The sequence below is a fragment of the Aethalodelphis obliquidens genome, unplaced genomic scaffold (genome assembly GCF_003676395.1).
Source record: "Aethalodelphis obliquidens isolate GAN/ISIS:26980383/991018 unplaced genomic scaffold, ASM367639v1 scaffold43, whole genome shotgun sequence".
In the NCBI taxonomy this organism is placed as follows: Eukaryota; Metazoa; Chordata; class Mammalia; order Artiodactyla; family Delphinidae; genus Aethalodelphis; species Aethalodelphis obliquidens.
The window spans coordinates 6,172,095-6,199,826 of NW_020837987.1; the positions used below are offsets into that span (position 1 = coordinate 6,172,095).

The 27,732-nt window shown below is 37.4% G+C and overlaps 1 protein-coding gene across 14 annotated transcripts in view; it reads right to left on the reverse strand.

Annotated features, from left to right (window-relative positions):
* Positions 1–2,558: 2,558 nt before the first annotated feature.
* Positions 2,559–27,732, reverse strand: part of ZNF382 (zinc finger protein 382) — a 45,248-nt gene continuing 20,074 nt past the window's right edge. For 8 of the 14 annotated variants that reach the window (XM_027078947.1, XM_027078948.1, XM_027078946.1 and 5 more), the window contains 3 exons: positions 25,163–25,314; positions 24,795–24,890; positions 2,569–4,942 (listed from right to left, as the gene is read on the reverse strand). In XM_027078947.1, the coding sequence (XP_026934748.1) occupies positions 3,522–4,942; positions 24,795–24,890; positions 25,163–25,313 (1,668 nt within the window). In that variant the 5' untranslated portion in view covers position 25,314 and the 3' untranslated portion in view covers positions 2,569–3,521. Of the gene's footprint in view, positions 4,943–24,794; positions 24,891–25,162; positions 25,315–27,732 lie in introns of all 14 variants that reach the window. The other 6 variants (XM_027078957.1, XM_027078956.1, XM_027078953.1 and 3 more) reach the window with 4 other exon arrangements.

Below are 27,732 nucleotides of genomic sequence, written 5' to 3' on the forward strand. Positions count from 1 at the left end.
CATTTGTTTCACATCCTCTTCACTGCTTGGTACTGTCACACATCTATGATTCTGAGAAGCCCCAGTTTATAGAGACCAGTGTTGATATCTGTGTTTTGGCTGTTGTATATTACTTATAAGGCAGGGCATGACAAGTCTGGCACTATTTCTGGACCACAAATTAAGTGAAGATATTCAAGTATTACCTGGCAAAAATGTTTCAGGTTTGAGATGCACTATGCACAATATGATACTGGGGACACAAGAAGTGAGGCGACATGCTTATTTGCATGCACAGATTATCAGAAAATACATAGGAGTTGTAGGAACCATGTTTATAGGATGGAATTGATTTATAGTTGGACTGGAAAATCTCTAACATTATCTCCATGATGCTTGAATGTCTGATGTTGACTTTGATTGAGATAAGGGCAGAGGGATATATAAGGTGCTGTTTAAAGTTGAAAACTTCCTCAGAGACAGCCCAGAGTCGATTTGTTTACTCACAAAAACGATTAGATAGCCCGGCTTGACTGTGTGACCAGTGAACAGAGGGGCATAAAAGCCCTTGTGGGGAACTTCTGCCTTGAGCTCTCCCAGAACCAAGATTCACACAGATCTTAGTGGTTCAGTCAGGAGGTAAGAGTGCAGTCTCTGTGAATAAGGACACTGGGAAGCTTGCAACTGGACTCCCCCCAACCAAATGCTTGCCTACCCTTTCTCTTGGTAAGCTGCATCCATTGCTTTTATTATTTATTTATTGTTTTGCGGTACGTGGGCCTCTCACTGTTGTGGCCTCTCCCATTGCAGAGCACAGGCTCCGGATGTACAGGCTCAGCGCCCATGGCTCATGGGCCTGGCCGCTTCACGGCATGTGGTATCTTCCCGGACCGGGGCACGAACCCGCGTCCCCTGTATCGGCAGGCGGACTCTCAACCATTGCGCCACCAGGGAAGCCCCATCCTTTGCTTTTAAAGGAAAGCATTACACGTATATACTCTGTGGAGTTTTGTTAGTTCTTTTGAACTGACGAAATCTTTGCCCATGTTAATTCTCTTGTGTCCTATGACCTTGCAGTTATGTCTACAAAATATGAATTTTCAAATTAATTTCTATCTTGTTGTATATATTTAGGAATAAGTGGACTTGGATTCCAAAACCATGTCCACTCCTCAGAGCTGCACAAACTTCACTGACCAAAAGATCAGTTAGATGAAAATCCTCATTTCATATATTTATCAATTCATAAAATAAGGACCCATAAAAATTAAAGAAAAAGAACATTTTCAACTTCTTCAAAATAAATCTTAACACAGGAGTCTGGAATATAGCCCAATCCTGTTTCATACCAAAATAAATCTATTGGACCTAATTTTCCTGAACGTTTGTTAGAAAGCAAAACTTCACTTAGGCTTTCTTCAAGGCATTCAAAGTTACCTCCTACAAGGATATGGCTGTACTTATGTCCATTGGATTCTATATCTTGATTTCTATCTTCACCTTAGTTCATGAAATGACTCTGCACAGGATCTTTCAAAGATAGACTTACTTCTCTCTGCACTGTCCACAGCTGGTATTTTGGGGCTATTTTAATTTTTTTCACAAAATTGGGAAGTATACATTTGCATTGGTAATCAAGTTGATGAGTGTAACTTACTACCAGAACAGGAGAAGAAAAAAAAAAAGATAAGGATGAAAAAAAGATATGTATATGGACTCCTCACTGAATTGTTATTTAGATATGTAATTGTAAACAAAAATTACAGTCCAAACTTCAACTGTATTTCAGGGCCAGTTTTTGCTCATGCCTTGATCACCTCATAGTCACCACACTTTTGCTCATTGACCCTGGAATCCAAATATTCTTACCTTCATTTTTATAATACAGATACAAAGAGATTATTTTCCCCTTCTTTTAATCCATCAAATTTAATTTTAAAATGTGACCATTTAATTTTGAGGGTCAGAAATTTGAGGCAGCCTCAGCTGAGCAGTTCCTGCTTGGGAAGAGGGGAGTGGATCTCTCATGTGGTTCCAGTTGGATGTCAGAGCAGCTACAGTCATCTAAAGACTTGACTTGCCCCAGATGGCCCATTCATATAGTTGGCAGATGATACTGGATAACGGCTTGGTGCTTAGCTGGGGCTATTGACTAGGGTGCCTACGCATAGGCTCTCTAGCATCATGATCTCGGTATGGTTGGACTTCTTTCATGGAAACAGCTTTCCCCAGAGTTAAGAGTTGAAGCCTCATCTGTTCCCTTGTCAACCTTCCTTTCTTTAGTATGAATTCTTTGCTGTTGTATAGAGTGAGTTATAACTAATCATTCTTACAGTCATTTCATTTGAAGTGTTCCCATCCATTGTGAATTCCCTGGTGTTGTAAGGATTTGAGCTATGGCTATAAGCTTTTCCATATTTATCATTTTTATATGACCAGTAAGATAGTATTTTATCCAGTTAGAATTCTCTAATGTTGAGCAAGGAAGATACTAGATGCCTCCCTTTCTCTAGTATGACTTTGATTTCAAATAGGCATTCTTATGGGTAAAGGCAGTCTCACATTTATTACATGTGTCTGGTATTTAGGATTTGAGCTGTGGCTAAATTATATTTGGATTCCCAGTTTTCACAACATTCATAGAGTTTCCCTGTAGTATGAATTCTTGGTTTGAACCATCACCATATTGATACTATTTACAGCTGTCTTCCTTCAGAGTGAATTATCTCATGTTATGAAAGTTATGAGTCATTTGATAGTATCAACATACATATACCCCAGGACCCAGCAATTCCACTCCTAAGTATATACACGAGAGAAATGAATATATGTACACCAAAATATAAATACATTCAACAAGCATTATTTATTATGACCCTAAGCTGTAAACAATAAAAAATAGTCCATAAACAGTAGATTGGATAAATTGAAATATAATCATATAATGGAATTTTATACAGAATGAAAATAAATAAGCTTCTGCCACATGCACTAATGATGAGTTTTAAAGACAGAGTGATGGATGAAACAAGCCATATATGAAAGAATACATGTATAATTTATATAAAGGTTTATTATATGCAAAAACTATAACGTTAGAAGTTAGAACTGTGGTTAACTCTGAGGAGGTAACAAATTTTATACCACATTTGCAATGAGAAATACAGTCACACCACCTTTCTTTTAAAGCAGTTCTGTTCACAGTGTGGTCCATGGACCACTGCCAGGCAGCCTACTGTTTATTACTGGGTCACAACAAGGTATATATTAAAATTTAAAATAAGCAATTTAAAATGTTTGTAGCAATTTGATAGAGGAATTTATGTCTGGTGAATCTAATAAAAATTTTAAGCTTGTATTTTCAATGACTTTTATCATTTAATTTATCCAGTAATTCCTTTTGTGTGTTTTATAGGCTAGCAAATAGTAGGTAAATATGTGGTACAGTACCTTAAACTGTTTAATATTATTATACTTGCAAGCAACATCATGTACAGGGTTTACTATGACTTTAAAAGTTTTCACCAAAAAAGTCACAGATTTTAGTGAATTCCCATGGTTTCTATCTTGTGAGTTTTCTGATGGACAATGAGGTTTGACTTACAACTGAAGAACTTTCCACATTCTTTACATTCATATGGTTTCTCTCCTGTGTGAGTTTTCTGATGGCGAATGAGGTTTGATTTCCTACTAAAGGCTTTCCCACACTGAGGACATCCATTGGATTTCTCTCCTGTATGTATTCTCTGATGAACAGTGAGGATTGCCTTCTGGCGGAAGGACTTCCCACATTCATTACAAATATAGGGTTTTTCTCCTGTGTGAATTCTTTGATGGAGAGTGAGGGTTGTCTTTTGGCAGAAGGACTTCCCACATTCATTGCAAATATAGGGTTTCTCTCCTGTGTGAGTTCTCTGATGTACAGTGAGGGTTGTCTTCTGGATAAATGCCTTCCCACATTCATTACATTGATATGGTTTCTCTCCTGTGTGTGTTCTCTGATGATCAATGAGGTATGACTTCTTTCTAAAAGCACTTCCACATTGAGTACATTCATAGGCCTTCTCTCCTGTATGTGTTTTGTGATGTCTAGTAAGGGTTGCCTTCTGGCGGAAGGACTTCCCACAATCCATACAAATGTAGGGTTTCCCCTCTATATGTGTTTTCTCGTGAAGAGTGAGGGCTGTCTTTTGACGGAAGGCTTTTCCACATTGACTACAAACATAAGGTTTCTCACCTGTGTGGATTCGCTGATGTTCAATGAGATATGACTTCCTTCTAAAGCTATTCCCACAGTAAGGACACTGAAAGGGTTTATCTTCTATTTGAGATCTCTGATGCATGATAAAAATGGACTTCCTACAGAGGAACTTCCCATATTTGCTGTATGCGTGGGCCTTCTTCTCCATATTTTGTTGGTGAACATTGAGATTTGACTTTTCGATGAAGCCTGTTCCATCTTTATTGTATTCAAAGGGTCTTTCTCCTCTGTGAGCTCTAGTATGTGTAAATAACATTCCTTTTATAAGGAAGGATTTTTCACATTCATTATGTTCAAATGATTGCTCTGGAGTTTGAACCTTCTGATGTTGAATAAGCTCTTGTTTACCACTCAGACTCCGCTCTGTTTGTTTATAGAGATTCACTGCAGTATGAATTTTCTCATGTTTAGTATTAAGGAGTGATTTCTCCCATGCATTACTCTCACCAAACTTCTCTCTTACAGGACTTATATTTCTAATGACTAATTCTGAAATATTTTTAAAAATCTTTCCATCAGGTTTATATTCATGTAGTGTTGTTTTTGAAATAATACGGTTCTTGACAACAGTAAATGTTTTCCCCAAAATATTAGTTCTCTCCTTCATTAGCCTTTTGTGGTTGATGGATACAACTGATCTAGAATGCCTGTCTTGGTATTCTTTGAACTTCACTAAAACATCTTCAGCTTTCCAATCTTCTTCTAGAAAAAATACAATTAACACCAGTAAGTCTTCACATAAACGTTATGGATAAGATATATATACAAACAACCCATGGTGGGACTGTCTATCTCACTACTGTAGTCTACAGAAAGGCCAAAATAAATTACCTCTTGGAGGGAAAATGTATATAACATTAAAATGAGGAAAAATTGCCATAAGTAAATAACACATATCTTTGGGATGTTGTAAGTATAAGCTACATTGAGCAGGTGTAATAAACACAAGGGCAAGTAAGCAGAAGATAAAGGATGGTGAAAGTGGGATTGCTCTTGGAATGGGCAGATTCAGAGATAATGGAGGGAGTCTATCAAGGGTACTAAACAGTAAGCAATGAAAATGTTCAGGTGAAGATGAAAGACTATATATTTATTCCCTAATGACTAAATAAGTGTTATAAAATACTTCCATGTGTTTCTTCCTCAATTGTATTTAGCCCACCCATAGCAAATGAACTTTCTCAGGACTCATTTCCTAGTGCAGACAGACACACTAGTCTATTGTCTAGACCCTAACTCTGCATATCACTGTAATTTTTTTCTCTTGAAAGGGAAGAATTGAGAAAACATAATTCCATTAGGAATTGTGAAATAAACCAGAGGACAAAGTATATCTGCAACATGAATATAATCCCTGTTATGTTCTGACTGCTGCTACCATCAATGTATTCTTCCAGAAATGATCAATAACTAAATTCTCTTGACCGTCAATTACAATTTTTCCTCCTTTCAATTTGTTAAATTACTTTTTCAGTTTTAGGGAAGGATGGGTTCAAGTTTTCCTCCCAGTGGAGTAACATACCTTAACTCTGCTATTTCCTATTGGGGCTGTGAAAGATTGAATTCTTCAGTGTATATGTACAGCACTGATTGGCCTTAAAAACTATATCTTACTACTGTTGCCTTACCACCTCCCATATCTGGCGGGGCAATTTTAAAGATGGATTCATCTTACTCACGACTTGCATCTTATTTAAAACAGCCCTTTTATCCCATCAAACTAGACATCGAAAGGTAAACAGGTAATACTGTATATGTATTTATAAAATGGAATACTTCAGTGAAATTTATACAATGGAATACCATTCAGCAATAAAAAGGAAAAAGCCTACTGATACATAATGACAAAAGGGATGAATCTCAAACATTTTTCAGATTTAAAGCTTTATACAAAAGAGTACACGTCGTACAATTCCATTTATTTGTAGTTCTAGGACACACAAAACTAATCTGTATCAATAATTGTAATTATACTGCCTTCCTGAGAATTCAACCACCTGCAGGGATATGCTACAATCCAATTTATCCAAAAGCCTTCACATATTCTTTCTACCCTTCAATGTCTATTTTGTCTGAAATTAGTATATAATTATAGTCTGGACCATCCATTTCAAGCAATCTTTCAACAACCTGCTATTTTCATATAAAATTATACGTAAAATGCTCAATTTGATAATAATGCCTTCCCAACTAACACTTATGCTCTTGGACATCAACATTTTATTGACTATCTTTTCCGAAACCTTCTGAGTATACATTAACACACTTATCAGTGGTAAAGAGATATGATCTTGACATGTATATCTAAAAGGAACTTACCATTAAATGATTTTTGAATGGATGAGAAAGATGTTTTCTTTGCATGCTACCACAGGCCATCAATCAAGTAACTATTGAATATCTAGCCTCTGCTACAAGCCACAGTAAGGAAAAGTAAAAGAGAGGACCTTATTTTGAGGGAACTGTTAATCAGATGGGAAGAGAGGCCTCAGATAAAACAATGTTGAATCAGGTAGGAAATTACTAGATCATATCAGAGGATTTGTCTCTTTGCATGTTTATAGACACTAAGTATAATGTGAATGCAGAAGAAAAGGAACTGACATGCTTTGGAGTCATCAAGGAACATTTCATGGGGAAGTGAAATTTGATCTTTTAATCAAAGGATATGTAGTATTGTGTGGTAAAGAATATATAATCTTGCCCAAAGAGAAGTCTGACATTTGCCTTTGGATTCTGGGAGGTAATCTCTAAGTCCTTGGAATGTCATGCCTGAGAGGAGTATTAATTGCCTGGGAGCCTTTGGCCAACCAGAAAGTAACAATGTGATTTGGGGGGGGTGGTCTTTGAGTCACACCAACAATGTGATTGAGAGCAGGGGGCTTTGGGTCACAGAATATTAGCTCAGTCTCTTAAGGGGCTAGAAACTTAGGTCAGCCACATGGGCAGTGAAGCATGCCTATGTGATGGAGCCCTAATATAAGCTTTGGATAATAGCCTTGGGTGAATCTTCCCTGGCTGGCAGTATTCTATATGTATTGTCACAGGGAAGTAATGCTGTCCGTGACTCCAGAGAGAGGACTACTAGAAGCTCTGTGTTTGGTACTTTCCTGGACTTTGCCTTATGTGCTTCTCCCCTTGGCTAATTTTAATCTGTATTCTTCTCTTACAAACCATAACTGTGAGTATTATAGCTTTCAGTAAGTTTTGTAAGTCCTTATAGAAAACTATTGATCCTAACAGTAGTCATGGGCACCCTTGAACTTACAGTTGGTATCAGAAGTGAGGGTGGCCTTGTGTGTACTACTGTACTCTCTTACTTTGTAGTTGGCTAACTTTGCAAGTATCCTTATGGTTATATGGCAGCTCTCACATAATGAAAGGTCCAGTTGTGAAGAATAAAATCAATTCTATTGAGTACATTTGGGAGACTCGAACAGATGTTAGCAGGAATTCTTCGTCAAAAAGAGAAATACATGTGGAATGACAAGATGGGATATTATTGTGTCAGCCCTTGAAATAGAAGGGATTTAAATTTCATATAATAAGTTATATCTTTTTTGCATATTGACTGAAAGAAAACTGAAAGAACTGGAAAATAAATCATGGCAAATTCAAATAGTAATTACAGCAGCCCACACCTGAAATAACATGAAATAACATGGCTCTCACTTTTGAAGATGTCAGTGGCAAACGAGAATATGAGAGGATGTAAGAATATTTCATGGAGTGAAATAAAACACAAATTGTGGAGAGATAATTTTTAAAATATTGCAGAGATGATGGAATCAACCTGATGTTACAAGAAACTGACTACAGGAACAAAGGAAATACAAAGATAAGATAAAGTTAATGACTATTATTTCTGAAATATCAATAACCAAAAGGATGAGACAAGTGACCCTATATTGCGGTAGGCAGATTAAAATATACCAGTAGAGGGCTTCCCTGGTGGCGCAGTTTTTGAGAGTCTGCCTGCTGATGCAGGGGACACGGGTTCATGGCCCGGTCCTGGAAGATCCCACATGCCGCGGAGCGGCTAGGCCTGTAAGCCATGGCCGCTGAGCCTGTGCGTCCGGAGCCTGTGCTCCGCAACGGGAGAGGCCGCAACAGTGAGAGGCCCGTGTACTGCAAAAAAAAAAAAAAAAAGAAAGAAAGAAAAAAAGAAAAACCAAATATATATATATATATATATATACCAGTAGAGTACAAGTGGGAGAAATGGGCTGAAAATGGCTATTTGAAAGCCATTCACATAAAATAAGGAAATCACAACTTGAGAATGGATCAGATTATTACAGTTTACATGGCTTTTATAAAGACAAGAACTGAGGATGAAGAAAGATTCTTTAAGGATACCGATGAGAGCCTACTGAAATAAAATCCATTTATTCAACAAATATTTATTTTTTCAGAGGGAAGAAAAGCAACCAAGATGAAAAAGGCACTCAGGAACGTAGGATAAGTTTTTCACCCAAATCAAGGTGGGTACGTATCAGGAATCTGAGCACTATGTTATGAAACACGGAGATTTATTGGGAAGAAATTTACTGAAAGAAGTGATACTGAAATTATCACTTTAGTCCAAGGCATATGGATTTTGAAATCCGACAGTTGGTCTCACAGTGAGAATGGGATGTGAGACTGAGTGCAGAAAACAAGTAGAAGAGGAAAGGAAATGAAAACTAAGAGGAAGATTAATATTATCAATGATTACCCTTTTATATTTTGGATAGATTTAAGAATGCATATAAATAGGAGACTATAATAAAAGAAGAAAGATAAAGAGCTGAAATGTTAAAGAAAGAGATGAAAAGCAAGAAGAAAGGCCTAAACTAACAGTTTCCAAGAGACCCTTATGGGAGGTGCAATAAGTCAAAAATATTTTTGTTAGTAATAACACTTCAGGGGGACTTCCCTGGTGGTCCAGTGGTTAGGACTTCACCTTCCAGTGCAGGGGGTGTAGGTTTAATACCTGGTCGGGGAGCTAAGATCCCACATGTCTTGTGGCCAAAAAACCAAAATATAACACAGAAGCAATATTGTAACAAATTCAATAAAGACTTTAAAAATGGTCCACATCAAAAAATCTTTAAAAAAAAAGATAATAATAACACTTCATTGGGGCTTCCCTGGCTGTCCAGTGGTTAAGACTCCGTGCTCCCAATGCAGGCGGCACGGGTTCAATCCCTGGTCAGGGAATTAAGATCCCGTATGCCGCATAGTGCTGTCAAAATAATAATAAAAATAACAACACTTCATTATTAACAAAAATAATAGTATTTTAAACTGTGTTCTTATTTGCATTAGTGGGGCAAAAGCACTGGTGAGTGTCTCATGAAATTTTAATTTATAGAGGTGACTGAGTGATGACACAGGGAGGCTAATGCTATTAAAAGAAAATTTTTTGTTACTTACCTTTCCTGAGAGGAGGGGCCATGCCATGCCATGCAGGGTTACATGGGGAAGCACCAGCTTTGGTCAGGAGACAGAAAGAAGCAAGGGGAAAGTGTAGGCCAGAGCCTTTACTCGGGCTTGCTTGCATGGGAAAGGCAAGGCAGGGCAGGGGAAACAGCTTAGGATTGGCTAGTTTGAAGAGTGTTGGCAGGTTATGGGTTATAGGGGAGCTCTCCAGTTGTCTGGTACCTGGTCCTGGGTGATTTAGGGCAGGGTAAATATTGGCTTGGTGTCTGTGAGTTAGATAAAGGAGGTGGTTGAGGATATGGAGTGGGGATTGGTTGATTTGTATATGAAAGATGGGCTCACCAACAAGTTGTTTGTTTACTATCTCTAGAAATTGGCTAGCTCTGGGAAGGGTAATCTCTCTTCAGCCAGTAGGGCTCCCCAAAGATGTCAAAACATAAAATATAGAAAATTTAAAAATGATTGATACGGTGGGTAAAATGCTGGCACATTAACATGTATCAAAGCACTGGCACCAATCTATAATAGTAATCACTGCATTTCTAACTACCACACACTCGCAGGAAAAAAGTTTCACTTAAGACTTTTTGATAGAGCAGAAAAAATTCATTAATTTTATTAGATCTCCACCCTTGAGTACATATATTTTCAATATTCTGTGTGATTATTAAAGAATTATGCATACAGCACTTCTTTTGCATATCAGAGTACAGTTGATCTTTAAATAACATGGGGAGTTAGTGGTGCCAACCCTCTGCACAGTCAAAAATCTGCATATAACTTCCAGTTGGCCCTCAGTTCCTCCATATCCACAGTTCCACATCTGTGGCTTTAACCAACTGTGGATCGTGTAGTATTGTAATATTTGCTATTGAGAAAATTTGCATATAAGTGGACCTGCACAGTTCAAATGCATGTTGTTCAAGGGCCAATCATATAATGTATTTTGTGAGGAAAAGTGCTGGTGTAATTATGTGAGTTGAGAACTAAATATCTACATTTTGTGGAACAGCAGTTTTACTTGAAAAAACACTATTATTCAGATGTGGGTATCTGGTAAACATTTTCTTGAACAATGTGAACCTGTCTATTCAAAGAAAACATCTGCCAATACTTGTTACCTATGATAAAAGAAGTATAAGTCATTATGTTAGAAAGCTTGTATTTGCTACAGTGAGTTTGTCAACTTCCCAATACTTAAAAGACTTTTATAATGAGATTGCTGGTGATATTAACACATGTGGGTTTGGGTTTTTTAAAAAAATATTGATATGGGAATGTGTCAAAATTTGGCAGACCTGTATGCACCAGTGAATTGTTACTTTCCAAATGACCAATACATATTACAAAACAATGCATGGGTAAAATATTTAAATAGACCATTGGATTTTATGTAATAGTCTACAAAAGTTCATTGTTATGATTTCAGATTTTATATTGCAACTAACTGTTTAGAAATAACCAATTGTTAAGTGGCAACTAAATACTTAGGAACTACCAATTGTTAAGTTTGGGTGTAGTATTAATGAAGAATATCCATGACAGTCTAAAAAGGCTTTTAAAATACTTCTCTTTCAAACTACATATACGCATGAAGGAAGATTTTCTCCATATATTTCAGTTAAAACAACATATTGCAACAGATTAAATGTAGAATCAGATGTGAAAATCAGCTATCTTTTATTCAGCAAGACATTAAATAAACTTCAATCATGTAACAATGCCCCTTTACTCACTTTTCTCTTTTGAAAAATAGTTTTTGTTGGTAAAAATATGATTTTTATGTCAACATGTAATGACTTTATTATGTTTATATTGTTCTTTTTAAATGAAATAAATGAATATTTTTAAATGTGTTTTAATTTTGAATAGGATATATACACATTCACAAAGTTCTTTTGATTCTTAATAATTTTAAGAGTATAAATAAGTCTTGCAGCTGCATGTGAATCAATGAAGTTAGAACACACCCTCACACCATGCACAAAAATAAACTCAAAGTGGCTTAAAGACTTAAACATAAAACAATACACCATAAAACTCCTAGAAGAGAGCATAGGCAAAACATTCTCTGACATAAATGATACCAATGTTTTCTTAGGTCAGTCTCCCAAGGCAATAGAAATAAAAACAAAAATAAACAAGTGGAACCTAATCAAACTTACAAGCTTTTGCACAGCAAAGGAAACCATTAAAAAAAAAAAAACAACGAAAAGACAACCTACGGAGTGGGATAAAATATTTGCAAATGATGCAACAGACAGTGGCTTAATCTCCAAAATATACAAACAACCCACGCAAATCAACAGCAAAAAAACAAACGACCCAATTGAAAAATGGGCAGAAGAACTTAATAGACATTTCTCCAAAGAAGGCATACAGATGGCCAGTAGGCACTTGAACAGATGTTCAACATCACTAATTATTAAGAGAAATGCAAATCAAAACTACAGTGAGGGGCCTCCCTGGTGGCGCAGTGGCTGAGAGTCCGCCTGCTGATGCAGGGGACACGGGTTCGTGCCCCGGTCTGGGAGGATCCCACATGCCGCGGAGCGGCTGGGCCCATGAGCCATGGCCGCTGAGCCTGTGCGTCCGGAGCCTGTGCTCCACAACGGGAGAGGCCACAACAGTGAGAGGCCCGTGTACCACAAAAAAAAAAAAAAAAAAAAACTACAGTGAGGTACCACCTCACACCAGCCAAAATGGACATCATTATAAAGTCTACAAATAACAAATGCTGGAGAGGATGTAGAGAAAAGCGAACCCTCCTACACCATTGGTGTAAGTTGGTACAGCCACTATGGAAAACAGTATGAAGGTTCCTCAGAAAACTAAAAATAGAATTACCATATGATCCAGCAATCCCACTCCTGGGAATATACCCGGACAAAACTATAATTCAAAAAGATACATGCACCCCTATGTTCATAGCAGCACTGTTCACAATAGCCAAAACATGGAAACAACCTAAATGTCCATCGACAGATAAATGGATAAAGAAGATGTGGTACATGTATACAATGGAATATTACTCAGCCATAACAAAGAAAGAAATAATGCCATTTGCAACAACATGGATGCAACTAGAGATTATCATACTAAGTGAAATAAGTCAGAAAGAGAAAGACAAATATCATATGACATCACTTATATGTGGAATCTAAAATATGGCACAAATGAACCTGTCTACAAGATAGAAACAGACTCACAGACATAGAGAACAGACTTGCGGTTGCCAAGGGAGGAGGAGGAAGAGGGATGGAGTGGGAGTTTGGGGTTGGTAGATAAAAACTATTACATTGAGAATGGATAAACAACAAGATCCTACTATATAGCACAGGGAACTATATTGAATATCCTGTGAAAAACCATAATGGAAAAGAATATAAAAAAAGAATGTCTGTAGGTGTATAACTGAGTCACTTTCCTGTACAGCAGAGATTGGCACAACATTATAAATCAACTATACTTAAATAAAAAAAATTTTTTTAAGTCCTGAGACTAAAAAGTTTGAGAACTGCTGATTTAGACATTCAAAATTCTGGTAATAGCAAAGAAGTTTGTATCAGAACAACCTTCCAACTGATAACAATGATAACTATGGACCAATTATAGAAGACCAACCTGTTTGAAGACACTAAAGAATGATCAAAAGCAGGCAGAAACTGGAATGGATACAACCTTTGAAAGAAAGAAACCATACTGCAATAAGATCTACTTTTATCCAGGTCTTCCAATGTGTGCCCTGGTAGTTCATGCAGCACACAGGGGATAGATCTCAAGGAGAAAGCAGGAGTCATCCTGTGCAGAAGAATCAGAGATCAGAGTTCAGGAGTACCAGAGTGGCTGTAAATTGAGGACAGAATCCAAGGATGAAGAAAGCATAGAAGGAAAGCCCCAACGTTAGCATAAACCCCTCCTCAAAACTTTGGTTAACTTCATTTCTACAGGGTAAGACTAGAAGGAGCATAAAGGGAAAAGAAAGCTGGAACACTGAAAGAACTCAGCAGAGATTTCAGCAGCTACTTAAATCTGCAAAAACAGTTTTTAGTTCCAGTCCTGTGCCAAGTTAGAAGAATCTGGTTAAAACTTTGGTCTTTCTACTGAAATCCCAGAAGGGGCATGTATTAGGAGTAAAGGCTGCATCCCAGGACTTAGAGGAATACCATAAAACTAAAGGCAAAACTGAAACCGAAATAGAAATAATCTGAACAACTTAAAAGCAACCTGACAAAAGAATCGACATGAACCTCCAGTAACTTAACCTCCTATAAGATTAAAACTCAGCAATCTTCAGAGGAAGAAAAAGGATCCAGCAACTTCACAACATGTTATATAAAGTCTTCCTGAGAAGAAACAGGAAAATGTGACCAATAGGGAAGATAAAAACCATTCAACAGAAACAGACTGATATATGTCCCTATGTTGAAATTAGAACTATGATAAATATGTTTACAAATCTACAAGAAAAGATGGAAATATGGGTGAAGAGATGGAGTAGTCAGGAGGCATAAAGAAATGCAAACTGAAAAAAAACCCAATAGCTGAAATATAAAATTCACTGGATGGGTTTAACAGCAAATAAACATAAGAGAATAAAGAATCAGTAAACTTGAAGTCAGGTTCACAGAAACTACCCAAACTAAAAGAACTTTTAAAATCCTTAGTGAACTACAGGGTGGGATGAAATGATTTAAGATATAATTGAGAAAAGAGCAGGAAAAAAACTGTACAAGTACAGATGAAAATTTCCCCAAATTTTATCTAAAACAAGAACTCTGTGAACTTGCTAAATTCACTTATTAGTTCTAACAGTTCTTTTCTTTTAGATTCCTGAGGATTTACTATGTACACAATCATGTCACTTACAAATGAAGATAGTTCCCTTTCTAATCTGAAGCCTTTTAACTTCTTTTTCTTGCCTTATTGTACTGACATATGTTCTGTATAATATTTAATAGAAGTGGTGATAATGGACATCCTTTCTTTGTTTTTGTTCTTAGAGGAAAAGCATTCAAGCTTTCACCACTGAATGTGATGGTGGCTATGTTTTTCAAAGATATTCTTTAGGAGCTTGAGGAAATTCCCCTGGATTGCTAATAAATAGATTTATAATAAATATAAGTTGAATTTAATTATTTTCCTGCATTTACCGAGATGATCGTAGTCTTCTCTCCTTTTTATTTTTCTATACTTTAAGTGGTAGCTTATATCCTTGAGTTTCGACCTCTTTTTATCTTTACATGGTGAATTATATAGCTTTTTATTTTTAATTTAATTAATTAATTAATTTATTTTGGCTGTGTTGGGTCTTTGTTGCTGCATACGGGCTTTCTCTAGTTGTGGTGAGCGGAGACTACTCTTTATTGCGGTGAGCGGGCTTCTCATTGCAGTGGCTTCTCTTTCTTGTTGCAGAGCAGGGGCTCTAGGCGTGCGGGCTTCAGCAGTTGCAGAATACAGGCTCAGTAGTTGTGGCGCATGGGCTCTAGAGCACAGGCTCCATAGTTGCAGTGCGTGGGCTCTAGAGTACAGGCTCTAGAGCGCAGGCTCAGTAGTTGCAACACACAGGCTTAGTTGCTCCGCAGCGTGTAGGATCTTCCCAGACCAGGGCTCGAACCCATGTCCCCTGCATTGGCAGGCAGATTCCTAACCACTGTGCCACCAGGTAAGTCCCTATAGCTTGATTTTTTTTTTTTTAGCGGTACGCGGGCCTCTCACTGCTGTGGCCTCTCCCGTTGCGGAGCACAGGCTCCAGACGCGCAGGCTCAGGGGCCATGGCTCACTGGCCCAGCCGCTCCGCGGCATGTGGGATCTTCCCGGACCGGGGCGCGAACCCGTGTCCCCTGCATCGGCAGGCGGACTCTCAACCACTGCACCACCGGGGAAGCCCTACCTTGATTTTTGAATTCCAAATCAACTTTGCTTTCCTGGGATAAACTCCTTTCGGCCATGTGGTATCATCCTTTTAAAATACTGCTAGATTCAGTTATTTTTTTAGATTCAGTTTTATAATATTTTATTAAGGATTTTTATATCTAGCTTCATGAAGGTTGTTGCTGTGTAGTTTTCTATTCTTATAGTGCCTTTGATTGTGGATAATGCTGGTCTTATAAAATGAGTTGGGAAGTGTTCTCTCCTACTCTTATTGGTTGGTATAAAATTGTTTGTATATTCGCTAATGGTCCTTTTAATATCTGTAGGATCTGTAGTGATGTAGCCTCTTTAATTTTTGATATTGGTGATGTGTCTTCTATTTTTTATTAGTAATATAGCTATGGTTTATTAATTTTATTATTTTAATGTATCAGCTTTTGGCTTCACTCATTTATTCTTCTTCTGTTATGTATTTCATTGATTTCTGCTTTAGTCAATTTTTCCTCTTACTAACTTTTGAGTTTAATTTACTTTTCTTTTTCTAGTTACTTAGGGTGACAGTTTAACCCCTGTTTTAGGCCCTGATTTAAAGAAATAAAGTTTTTTAATGCTGCTATGGTTGCATCCCACACATTTTGATATGTTGTCTTAATTATCATTCAGTTCAAAATACCTTCTAATTTACCTTAGGATTTCTTCCTTGCTTCATGGGTTATTTGGAAATGTGATTAATTTCCAAAAATTTGGGGAATTTAGAGATACGTTTTTGATTTCTAAATTAATTCTACTGTGGTCAGAAACTATACACTATGATTTCAATTCTTTTTAATTTATTGATACTTGTTTTTAATTTATTGATACATATGGCCCAGCATATAGAGTCTATCTTGGTGAATGTTCCATGTAAAATAGTCTATAAAGATTAACTAGGTACAATTGATTGTGTTTCAACCCTTCCATAGCCTTATTGATTTTCTTTCTCTTTGTTCTCTCAATTACTGAGGGAAAAGTATTTATATCTTAAGCTATAATTATATTGCTTCTTTCAGGGAGCAAAATTGGTTCTGAAGAAAATGAAAAAAGAAAATCTTACATATTACTATCGTTTGTGGCCCTCCAAAGGGCAACAGAACATAGATTATTGTATTAAAATTTCATGGGGGGGCAATTAGAAAGAAAATCTCTAAAAAGACTTTTAGGGTAGTGAAAATGATAAAAAGCTGAGAAACACTGAAGTATTTTGAAGCTGTTACAGTTGTTATGACCTCTCAATGAACTGTCCCTCTTTATCACTGTAATATTCTATTTTCTGAAATCTACTTTGATATATGGCCACTCCCATTTTCTTCTTAGTGTTTCCATGTGTAATAGAGTCAGATTCTATTTTTGATGTCTTACTGCTGACACCTTCCTAGACCCACTCCCTTTTTTTCCTCTCTTGCCCCACACCTGGGCAAGCCAATCAGAAACCTTGAATGTTCTCTCTGTTGGTGCTGGCAGGAAGTTTAAACCACGCAAGCCCTAGCCTATGTGTAGAGACCTGACCTTACCCCTCACCAAAACACAATAAACACCAAAGCCAGACACCCCTCCTTGCTCTCTCAAGCCATTTTAGGACTAGCTTGGGAATCTTCCCTGCTCTCCCTAGAAAGCCTCATTATGTGAGATTTCAGTCTTGACATCTGTCCCAAATTTTGGGTGAGTGGAGTGGGGGATGATCTCATCCCCACATAGGGCAATCACAAGACAGTATGGTACATATTTTTTCATCATTTTATGTTTCACCTACCTGTGTCTTTATATTTTAATACATAGGACATGGTTGGGTCTTTCTTTTCATTTCAGATACTGAATAGTCATCTTTAGAAGCTTCTTTTGGTTTTTTTTTTCGATCTTTGCTATCTTGTCTCATTATGATCACTTTCAGTTTACATCCTTGATGATACTCAAGTCATTTATAATGGGTTTTAACATACTTGTGAGCGAATTCCATCACCTCTACCTTTTTTAGGTCTGTTTTTATTAACTGCATTTTTTCCTATTGAATGATTTTTTTCCTGTTTATGGGTCATATTTTCCTGCTTCTTCATATGTTTAATAATTTTTGACTGGACATCAGACATTATCAATTTAATGTTGAGTTTAAGATATGGTTGTATTTTCATAAAGAATATTAGTCTTTTTTTTTTTTTTTTGGCATTCTGTGGCAGCCAGAGTTGCACCACTAGGACCTCCCTTCAAAAAGAACTTACCATTCATGAGCAAGAACTGTTAGCATCTTCAGGATGCTCTTAAGATTTTGAACCAAGCCAGGGTCTCCCGAGGGAATCCCCACCAAATGACTGAACACTGAGTGGGTACTAGAGGGTGGCCATTTCTGTCCATTAGGACTCGTCTGATGAACAGTCTTTGCTTCAGAGGAGTTAGGTTGGTTGAGACTTTGTCAGATATGCATAATGGTCTAAGGCTCTCCCTGCCCAATCCCCTTTTCTTCCACATATCTGTATCATGGTCTGATGGCTTTCTGATCTTACTTCTTCCTTTATCTTTCATAGATGTCACCTCTAAGAAATCTATTATACTCCCAACTCCAACTCAGCATCTCCTTGGAGGACCCAACAGGTACACAGAAGTTATTTTTGGATTAGTTTAATCCTTTTGATGCTTTAATTTAAGCCCTTTTATGACAAATCTTGCAGTCTTTAATCTATTGCCCCATTTATTAGGTATGACATTTCTAGGGTGTCTATCTAATGTCCTATGTATTAACAAGTTCTCTCCACTCTGGCTGAAGGGAAATAAAATGATTCCTGGTGCAGCAGGCTATGAGAATTGTTTGTCTCACAACACTGTTGTATTTTTCTTAGAACATGTCCTTGCTGGTCTCATGGGGTTTCACCTACCCACGTGCAGACTTATCTTTAGCCAAGACTCAAAGGGAACATTTTCAAGATTTGGGGAACTCTTTCTCTGCATAACTCCCTCTTTTGGAAAGTGTGACCTGCAAATTCTAGTCACCTCAATTTCCTTGAATGCCAGTGTTGGTCCCCTAAAGTCAGTAAAACTTCTTTCTGGATTCCTCTCTCTGCACTGCAGTCTGGAAGTTGCCTTCAAATGAAAGCCTGGAATGAGGTAGGGTGCATCTCATTTATTTCTCTTCTCTCAGGAATCCAGGCCTGTGCTGCCTGTTGTGCAATATCTGAAAATAGTTTTGTCCAGTTTTCTAGTTGTTTCCTATAGTAGTATAATTCTAGACTCTGTTACTTCCTCAGGGCTGGAAGCAGAAGTTTTGAATTATAAAAATGCAGGCCCAAATGGCTTAATAATGATTTTCTTCAAACATTTAAGGAAGCAACAATGCCAATCTTACAGAAATTCCATAAGAAAGTAGATGAAAAGGAAACACCCCCAGTTCGATATGGCTGACACAATTCTGGATACAAAAACTTTTCAATGACATTACAAGAAAACTACAAACGACTATCCTTGGTAAAATCATGCATTTAGCTTACTAAAATATTAGCAAACCAATTTCATCAATCTATAAGAGAGATAATGCATCTTATCCAACTGGGGTTCATCCCAGGAGCCCAAGGTTGGTTTAAAATACAAATTAATCGGGCTTCCCTGGTGGCGTAGTGGTTGAGAGTCTGCCTGCCGATGTAGGGGACACGGGTTCGTGCCCCAGTCCGGGAGGATCCCACATGCCACGGAGCGGCTGGGCCCGTGAGCCATGGCTGCTGGGCCTGCGCGTCCGGAGCCTGTGCTCCGCAACGGGAGAGGCCACAACAGTGAGAGGCCCGCGTACCGCAAAAAAAATTTAAAAAATAAAATAAAATAAAATAAATCAATGTAATACATACAGTAACAGATTAAAAAAGAAATATCATATGATCATCTCAACAGATGCTGAAAAAGCATTTAAGATCAACATCCATTCATAATTAAAATTGTCCAAAAACTAGGGAAAAAAGAGAATTTCCAGAATCTAACAAAGAGCACTTATGAAAAATCTACAGTCAATATTAAGCTAAAGAATGAAATATTAAATGTCTACCTTCTAAATTTAGTGAACTGCTAAGGATGCTCACTCTCACTACCTCTATTCAACGTTGTACTGTAGATCCTGGTCAGTATAACAGGGTAAGAAAAAGAAATGAAAGCAATAAAGTATGCAAATGTAGACGTGAAATATCTTATTTCAAGAAGGCCTGTTTTATGTATAGAAAATCTTAAAAAAATAACAAAACAAATAAAGAACAAGAGTAACAACAACAAAATTTAATACCATCAAAAGAAATATGCAAAGTCAATATCTAAAAGTCAATTGTGGCTACACATATTAAGAACAAGCTGGAAAAAGAAATTTTAAAAATCTCATTATTTACAATAGCATCAAAAATATTAAAAGCTTAGAGATAAACTTAATAAAATATGTATAAGACCTCTATACTAAAAATAATAAAACACTGCTTATGGGAATTACAGAAGCTAACTAAAATGTTAAGATATAGGTATAGCCATGGACCAAAAGACTCAATATTACTGAGATGTTATTTCTCACCAATAAAAATCCCAGCATATTTATTTAGAGAAACCAAGATGGTACTGGCACAAAAACAGAAATATAGATCAATGGAACAGGATAGAAAGCCCAAAGATAAACCCACACACATATGGTCACCTTATCTTTGATAAAGGAGGCAAGAATATACAGTGGAGAAAAGATAGCCTCTTCAATAAGTGGTGCTGGGAAAACTGGACAGCTACATGTAAAAGAATGAAATTAGAACACTCCCTAATACCATACACAAAAATAAACTCAAAATGGATTAAAGACCTAAATGTAAGGCCAGATACTATCAAACTCTTAGAGGAAAACATAGGCAGAACACTCTATGACATGAATCACAGCGAGATCCTTTTTGACACACCTCCTAGAGAAATGGAAGTAAAAACAAAAATAAACAAATGGGACCTAATGAAACTTACAAGCTTTTGCACAGCAAAGGAAACCATAAACAAGACCAAAAGACAACCCTCAGAATGGGAGAAAATATTTGCAAATGAAGCAACTGACAAAGGATTAATCTCCAAAATTTATAAGCAGCTCATGCACCTCAATGTCAGAAAAACAAACAACCCAATCCAAAAATGGGCAGAAGACCTAAATAGACATTTCTCCAAAGAAGATATACAGACTGCCAACAAACACATGAAAGAATGCTCAACATCATTAATCATTAGAGAAAAGCAAATCAAAACTACAATGAGATATCATCTCACACCGGTCAGAATGGCCATCATCAAAAAATCTAGAAACAATAAATGCTGGAGAGGGTGTGGAGAAAAAGGAACCCTCTTGCACTGTTGGTGGGAATGTAAATTGATACAGCCACTATGGAGAACAGTATGGAGGTTCCTTAAAAAACTAAAAATAAAACTACCATACGACCCAGCAATCCCACTACTGGGCATATACCCTGAGAAAACCATAATTCAAAAAGAGTCATGGGCGCTTCCCTGGTGGTGCAGTGGTGGAGAATCCGCCTGACAATGCAGGGGACATGGGTTCAATCCCTGGTCCAGGAATATCCCACATGCCACGGAGCAACTAAGCCCGTGCGCCACAGCTACTGAGCCTGTGCTCTAGAGCCTGCGAACCACAACTACTGAGCCTGCATGCCACAACTACTGAAGCCCACATGCCTAGAGCCTGTGCTCCACAAGAAGAGAAGCCACTGCAATGAGGAGCCCGCACATCGCAATGAAGAGTAACCCCCTTGCGCCACAACTAGAGAAAGCCCGCGTGCAGCAACATAGACCCAACGCAGCCAAAAATAAATGAATTTAAAAAAAAAAAGAGTCATGTACCAAAATGTTCATTGCAGCTGTATTTACAATAGCCAGGACATGGAAGCAACCTAAGTGTCCATCGACAGATGAATGGATAAAGAAACTGTGGCACATATATACAATGGAACATTACTCAGCCATAAAAAGAAACGAAATTGAGTTATCTGTAGTGAGGTGGATGGACCTAGAATCTGTCATACAGAGTGAAGTAAGTCAGAAAGAGAAAAACAAATACCGTATGTTAACACATATATATGGAATCTAAAAAAAAAAAAGTGGTCATGAAGAACCTAGGGGCAAGATGGGCATAAAGACACAGACCTACTAGAGAATGGACTTGAGGATACAGGGAGGGGGAAGGGTAAGCTGGGACGAAGTGAGAGAGTGGCACGGACATATATACACTACCAAACGTAAAATAGTTAGCTAGTGGGAAGCAGCCACATAGCACAGGGAGATCAGCTCGGTGCTTTGTAACCACCTAGAGGGGTGGGATAGGGAGGGTGGGAGGGAGGGAGACACAAGAGGGAAGAGATATGGGGACATATATATATGTATAACTGATTCACTTTGTTATAAAGCAGAAACTAACACACCATTGTAAAGCAATTATACTCCAATAAAAGATGTTAAAAAATAAAATAAAATCAAGAAATCAAGAAGTTGATTCTAAAATGTATTTGAAAAAGAAAATGAAAATGACCTGGAATAGCCAAAACAATTTTTTAAAAAGAAGAAAGTTAAGAGGACTTACTCTGGCATCAAGACTTATTATAAAGCCACAATAATCAAAGACCAGGTGGTATTAGTAATGGGACTTAAATTATATCAAAGGAAAGAATACTCTAGAAATAGACTGACACAAATACAATCAAACAATTTTCTTTTTTTTTGCGGTACGCGGGCCTTTCACTGTTGTGGCCTCTCCCGTTGCGGAGCACAGGCTCTGGACGCGCAGGCTCAGCGGCCATGGCTCACGGGCCCAGCCGCTCCGTGGCATGTGGGATCTTCCCAGACCAGGGCATGAACCCGTGTCCCCTGCATCGGCAGGCGGACTCTCAACAACTGCACCACCAGGGAAGCAATCAAACAATTTTTGATAAGATCATCAGAGCAATTTAATTCAATTCAACAAGTGATGGGACAAATTGATATCTATATGGATGAAAACAGACTCTTAACACTTACCTCATACCATAAATAAAACTTAACATGAGATGGATCATAGAACTAATTTTAAAAAAGCAAAATATACATAACATTTTTAGAAAAAAATACAGGAAACTATCTTTACAACCTAAGGCAAATATTTGTTTGAGAGGTCAAAGAAATAATGATAAAAGATAAAAATGATAAACTGGACTTCAAAAACTTGTGATTTTTTAAAGACACCATTAAAACGAGTAGGCAAGCCACAGACTAGAGGAAATATATGCAATACCTATATCAAACAAAAGACTTCTATTCAGAAAATGTAAGGAATTCCTACTATTCAAGGAAAAAAATATATTACCCAATAAATAGGTAAAACATTTGAACAGATACCTCTGAAGAAGATATAAAAAGCACATGAAAAAGTTCTAAAAGAAATCTAAACTGAAACTGCTAAGATATGCTACCATTCTTCAGAATAGTACTTCACAATGACCAAAATGAAAATATTGATAACATCAAATGTGGAAGAGAATGTGGGAGGCAATCAAAATTCTCATACATTGCTTGTAAAAGTTTAAAATGTTATGGTAACTTTTAAAAACTGGCAGCTTCTAAAATGTGAACTATAAACCTGACTTATGAATGATGGAATACCTACCATCTGATAGGTATTTACTGAGGAGAAATAAAAACGTGTGTCCACAAAAAGATCTTTACAAGAATGTTCACCGCAGCTTTATTCATAATAGCCCCAGGGACTTCCCTGGCGGTCCAGTGGTTAAGACTCTGTGCTTCCACGGCAGGGGGCTTGGGTTTGATCCCTGGTCAGGGAACTAAGACCCCACATGCCGTGCAGTGTGGCCAAAATAATGATAATAATAATAATAATAGCCCCAAACTGAAACATTTCAAATGTCTATCAATAGGAGATGCATAATAAACTGGTATCTCCATTCAATTGAATACTATTCTGTTTAATTAAAATAAACTATTTATATATGCAAAAACATGTATAAATCTCTCAGACGTTAAGCTGAGTGAAAGAAAGTAGACATGAAAAAGGTCCAGAATAGACAAAACTAATCTATGTTGGTAGAAATCACAGTGGTGATCGTCTTAGGGAGGGATTGACTTGGAAGAGGCCTGATGGAACTTAATGGGTTAATGGAAGTGTCCTTTATCTTGACTAGAGTGTGAGATACGTGGGTTTATACTTCTGTCAGAACTCAAAGAACTTTACACTTAAGATCTCTCTGGACGTTATACCTACAAAGCATGGAGTGGATTCTTGGTAAAGTAATAGCAGCCAATAGCTCTATAAGCATAAGGCACACAAGGAAAGGATTTATGTGGGGAGTGATATTCAAAATAAAATTTAGATTTTAGAGGTATTTAAATCAGTCATGTATAGACACTTCAAAGATCTCAGGCCTTTAAAAATATATCCCTAATAAGACAGTTACTGTCTGAAAAAAAAGAAGAAAAAAAGAAAATAACAGTTGTTGGTAAGGATGTAGAGAAACTGGAACCCTTGTGCATTGTTGGTGAGAATGTAAAATGGTGTAGCCACTATGGAAAACAGTATAGCAGTTCCTCAAAACATTAAACATAGAATTACTATATGATCCAGCAATTCTACTTTTGGGTATATACCCAAAAGAAAGCAATGACTCAGATATGTATTTGTACACCCATATTCATAGTAGCATTATTCACAGTAGCCAAAAGGTGGAAGCAACCAAAGTGTCCACTGAGAGATGAATGGGTAAGCAAAATGTGGCATGGACATATAATGGAATATTATTCAGCCTTCAAAAGGAAGAAAATTTTGATACATACTACAACATGGGTAAAACTTGAAGACATTATGTTAAGTGAAATAAACCAGTCACAAAAAGGACAAATACCATATGATTCCACTTATTTGAGGTACCTACCAGTAGTCATATTCATAGAGACAGAAAGTAGAATACTGGTTGCCAGGGGATAGTTGGGGGTGGTAATGGGGAGTTATTGTTTAATGGGTACAGAGTTTTACTTCTGACAGATGAAGGGTTCTGGAGATGGATGGTGGTGATAGTGGCACAACTATGTAAAAGTACTTAATGCCATGGAACTATATGCTTAAAAATGGTTAAGATGATAAATTTTATGTTTATTTTACCAAAATTAAAAAATAGATCTCTGAAAATATTCAAAGACATCAACTACCTGAGCCCACTGGACTTTATCTATACAGACTCACCGAGGTAACTCTGACTTGGAAAAATTTTCTCTGTTGTCCATAGTTCTTTTCCTTGTTCCAACTTGTGGATCATATCAGGCTTAGTCATGTGAAATCCTGATAATAAAAAATGAGACTTGATCTAAGCTGTTGGGCTTCAAAACTATTGAAGGAAGAGAAAGATACAGCTTCAAGACGGCAGACAAGATACACATTAACGTCCTACCAAAGTTAATACCTTGCACTAGGCCAAGTGCGGACACAATCACGCTTTCTACTAACAGAAAGGGATTCATCACCTCTGATCTTTGAAAGTCAAATTTCCATATGTTTCAGAAATTCTTGAAAGGAGATGCATGACACTGAAAGATTCAAGGAATTTTCCTTACCTACAGAGATGAGGTGAAAATAGTTTTCCAACATGACATCCCTGTAGAGGGCCTTCTGAGCAGGATCCAGTTGCTGCCACTCCTCCTGGGTGAAGTCCACAGTCACATCCTTGAATGACACTGATCCCTGTAAGGGCATAGTGTAGTTCATCCTAAAGTAATTGAAACTAGTGAGAACTAGACATTGGAGACCATGTTCAGTGGTCAAACTGGTTTTCTTACTTTGTGTTTTATACTGTAGAAAATTCTCTCTGAAAATACATTCATCAGTATTTACTTATTATCTCATGCTAAAAATACATGAGATCATACTCTTTGCCTTGAATGTGATTGGTTGCTTGGTGCACGAAAACAGATAAAACCCTGACCTTGCTCATAAGAAGTTACGGGCTAAAAGAAGGGCATATGTGTAAATACATACACTCAATAGATATTGCAGATGCAATGAAAGAAATATGTACAAGGGAACATACTACAAAGTAAAGAAAATTTCATTTTGTATTCTAAGACTTCATTGAGGACATAAAAATTTTGTACTCACAATGAATATTTTTTGTAGAACTACATGTCAATGGCTTTTGAGATTCATGGGGAGAGTAAAACCAGTCAGTAAATTCAGGAAATAGCAAAAGGTACAGTATGTTAGGAAAGAGTCTTTGAGCTGTAAGAAGAAAAAGGTATATGGAGGTAGGCAGTAGGCATATTTATGTAATAATACTGGATTTTTTAATACTCTGGTTTTTTTTTTAACATTTTTTTTTTTTTTTTTGCGGTACGCGGGCCTCTAACTGTTGTGGCCTCTCCCATTGCGGGGCACAGGCTCCGGACGCGCAGGCTCAGCGGCCATGGCTCACGGGCCCAGCCTCTCCACGGCATGTGGGATCTTCCCGGGCTGGGGCACGAACCCGTGTCCTCTGCATCGGCAGGCGGACTCTCAACCACTGCGCCACCAGGGAAGCCCCTAATACTCTGTTTTAAGACAGAGCAATGGTCTTAAAAATGTACTGAGCACACTCCCAACATATTTGTATTTATTTATAAATACAAATATGTATTTATATTGTATTATATTTATTTATTTATATCATCAGTTGGCATTAATAGCAATCCACATTGTTAACGATTACTGTTCTGGAATATAAACTATTAGTATTTTCCTCCTTTTCAGTATACTGTTTTGTACATTCCATTGTAATGCATACCCCACTTTGGGTGTGCTGCTTTATGGAGTATAAAAAAACATGAAGAAATGTTAAGTCATCACATATGTGAAAAAATTTGTACTTTAGAGGCAATACTCTTGAACACTAGAGAAGGCTTGAGGTGTGTTAGGTGGGAAAGACAATTAAGTAACCACTGTTAGAGATGTGTCCAAGATTAAAATGGTATTAGTGGTCTGGACAGGAGACAGTTGGTTGCTTCATGATGAGTTTCAACAGAACTGGTCATAAATTGGTTGTAGAGTGGAAAAAAGAGAGGCACAGCTCTTAGGTCATCTGCACAGCAAGTGGGTGGGTGCTGAGACTAGAAAATGGAAATGGGAAGCAGGAGAAATAATAAGCTGGACCAAAGGAGGTAATGAGGTAAACCTTGGACATGTACTTGAAATGTCTATGAAACATACAGGTAGTGATAGCTGTTGGAGGTTGGATATATGGTTCTGACACTCTGGTTAGAGGTCTAGGATGGAGAGAGGTATCTGAGAGTCACTAGAATCAGATCAGTATAACCTCTGGAGTGAATATGGTTGTGCATACAGAAAAAGAGACAGAGAGGAGAAGAGAACCAATTACCATTTGGGGAAAACCCAGATTGGTATTTCAAAGATTGGTAGATGAAGAGGAATTTTCTGAAAGAAAGATATGGAAACAGGAGTAAGTACCACCTTTGATTCAAGAATAGAATATCTCAAGAGTGGATTAGCAAATGCATCTCCTTCTCTTTCATGCTCATATAAAGATTAGAAGAAACTAAAAATATAAGAATAAATCTATAATAGCACTGAAACACTGGAAAGGTTTTCACTGGTGGGCCACAGTTTATAGGAATTGCTGGCAGATATGGATAAAATATATCAGAGAGCAATGTAAAATTTCAGTTTTCTGTACAAGCTTGCAAGCAAATCTCTATCCTAAAAACCTCACAAAACAGGAAATCTAATCCAAAATAATAATGTGATCTACCAATTTCTACCTCCCACTAAACCTAGGTCAGTGGAGATGATCAAGGTTTTTCCATGTCTGCTCCCTGACTCCTCACAAATTTAGATCTCTAATCAGTGTCTAGACAAGATAGATTCATTCAAGTAATATATTCCCATTTAAATGAAGATAATACATTTCTGTTCCAGCAGTACTTTTATGAGAGGACTGAGAAAGGAGATGATGAATGATACACCCAATCAATATGCAAACATTGGCTACAACTAGAAGGTGCATTTGGGGAAGACTTAAGTTTATTCGGTTGGAATGAGAGAAACTGGGAACAGGACTGCCGCTAGGGTGAGGCAGGTAAGACACATAGGGTACAAAAGTTAGAGCTGGACAGCCCTGAGGGTCCTTCTTAAATTT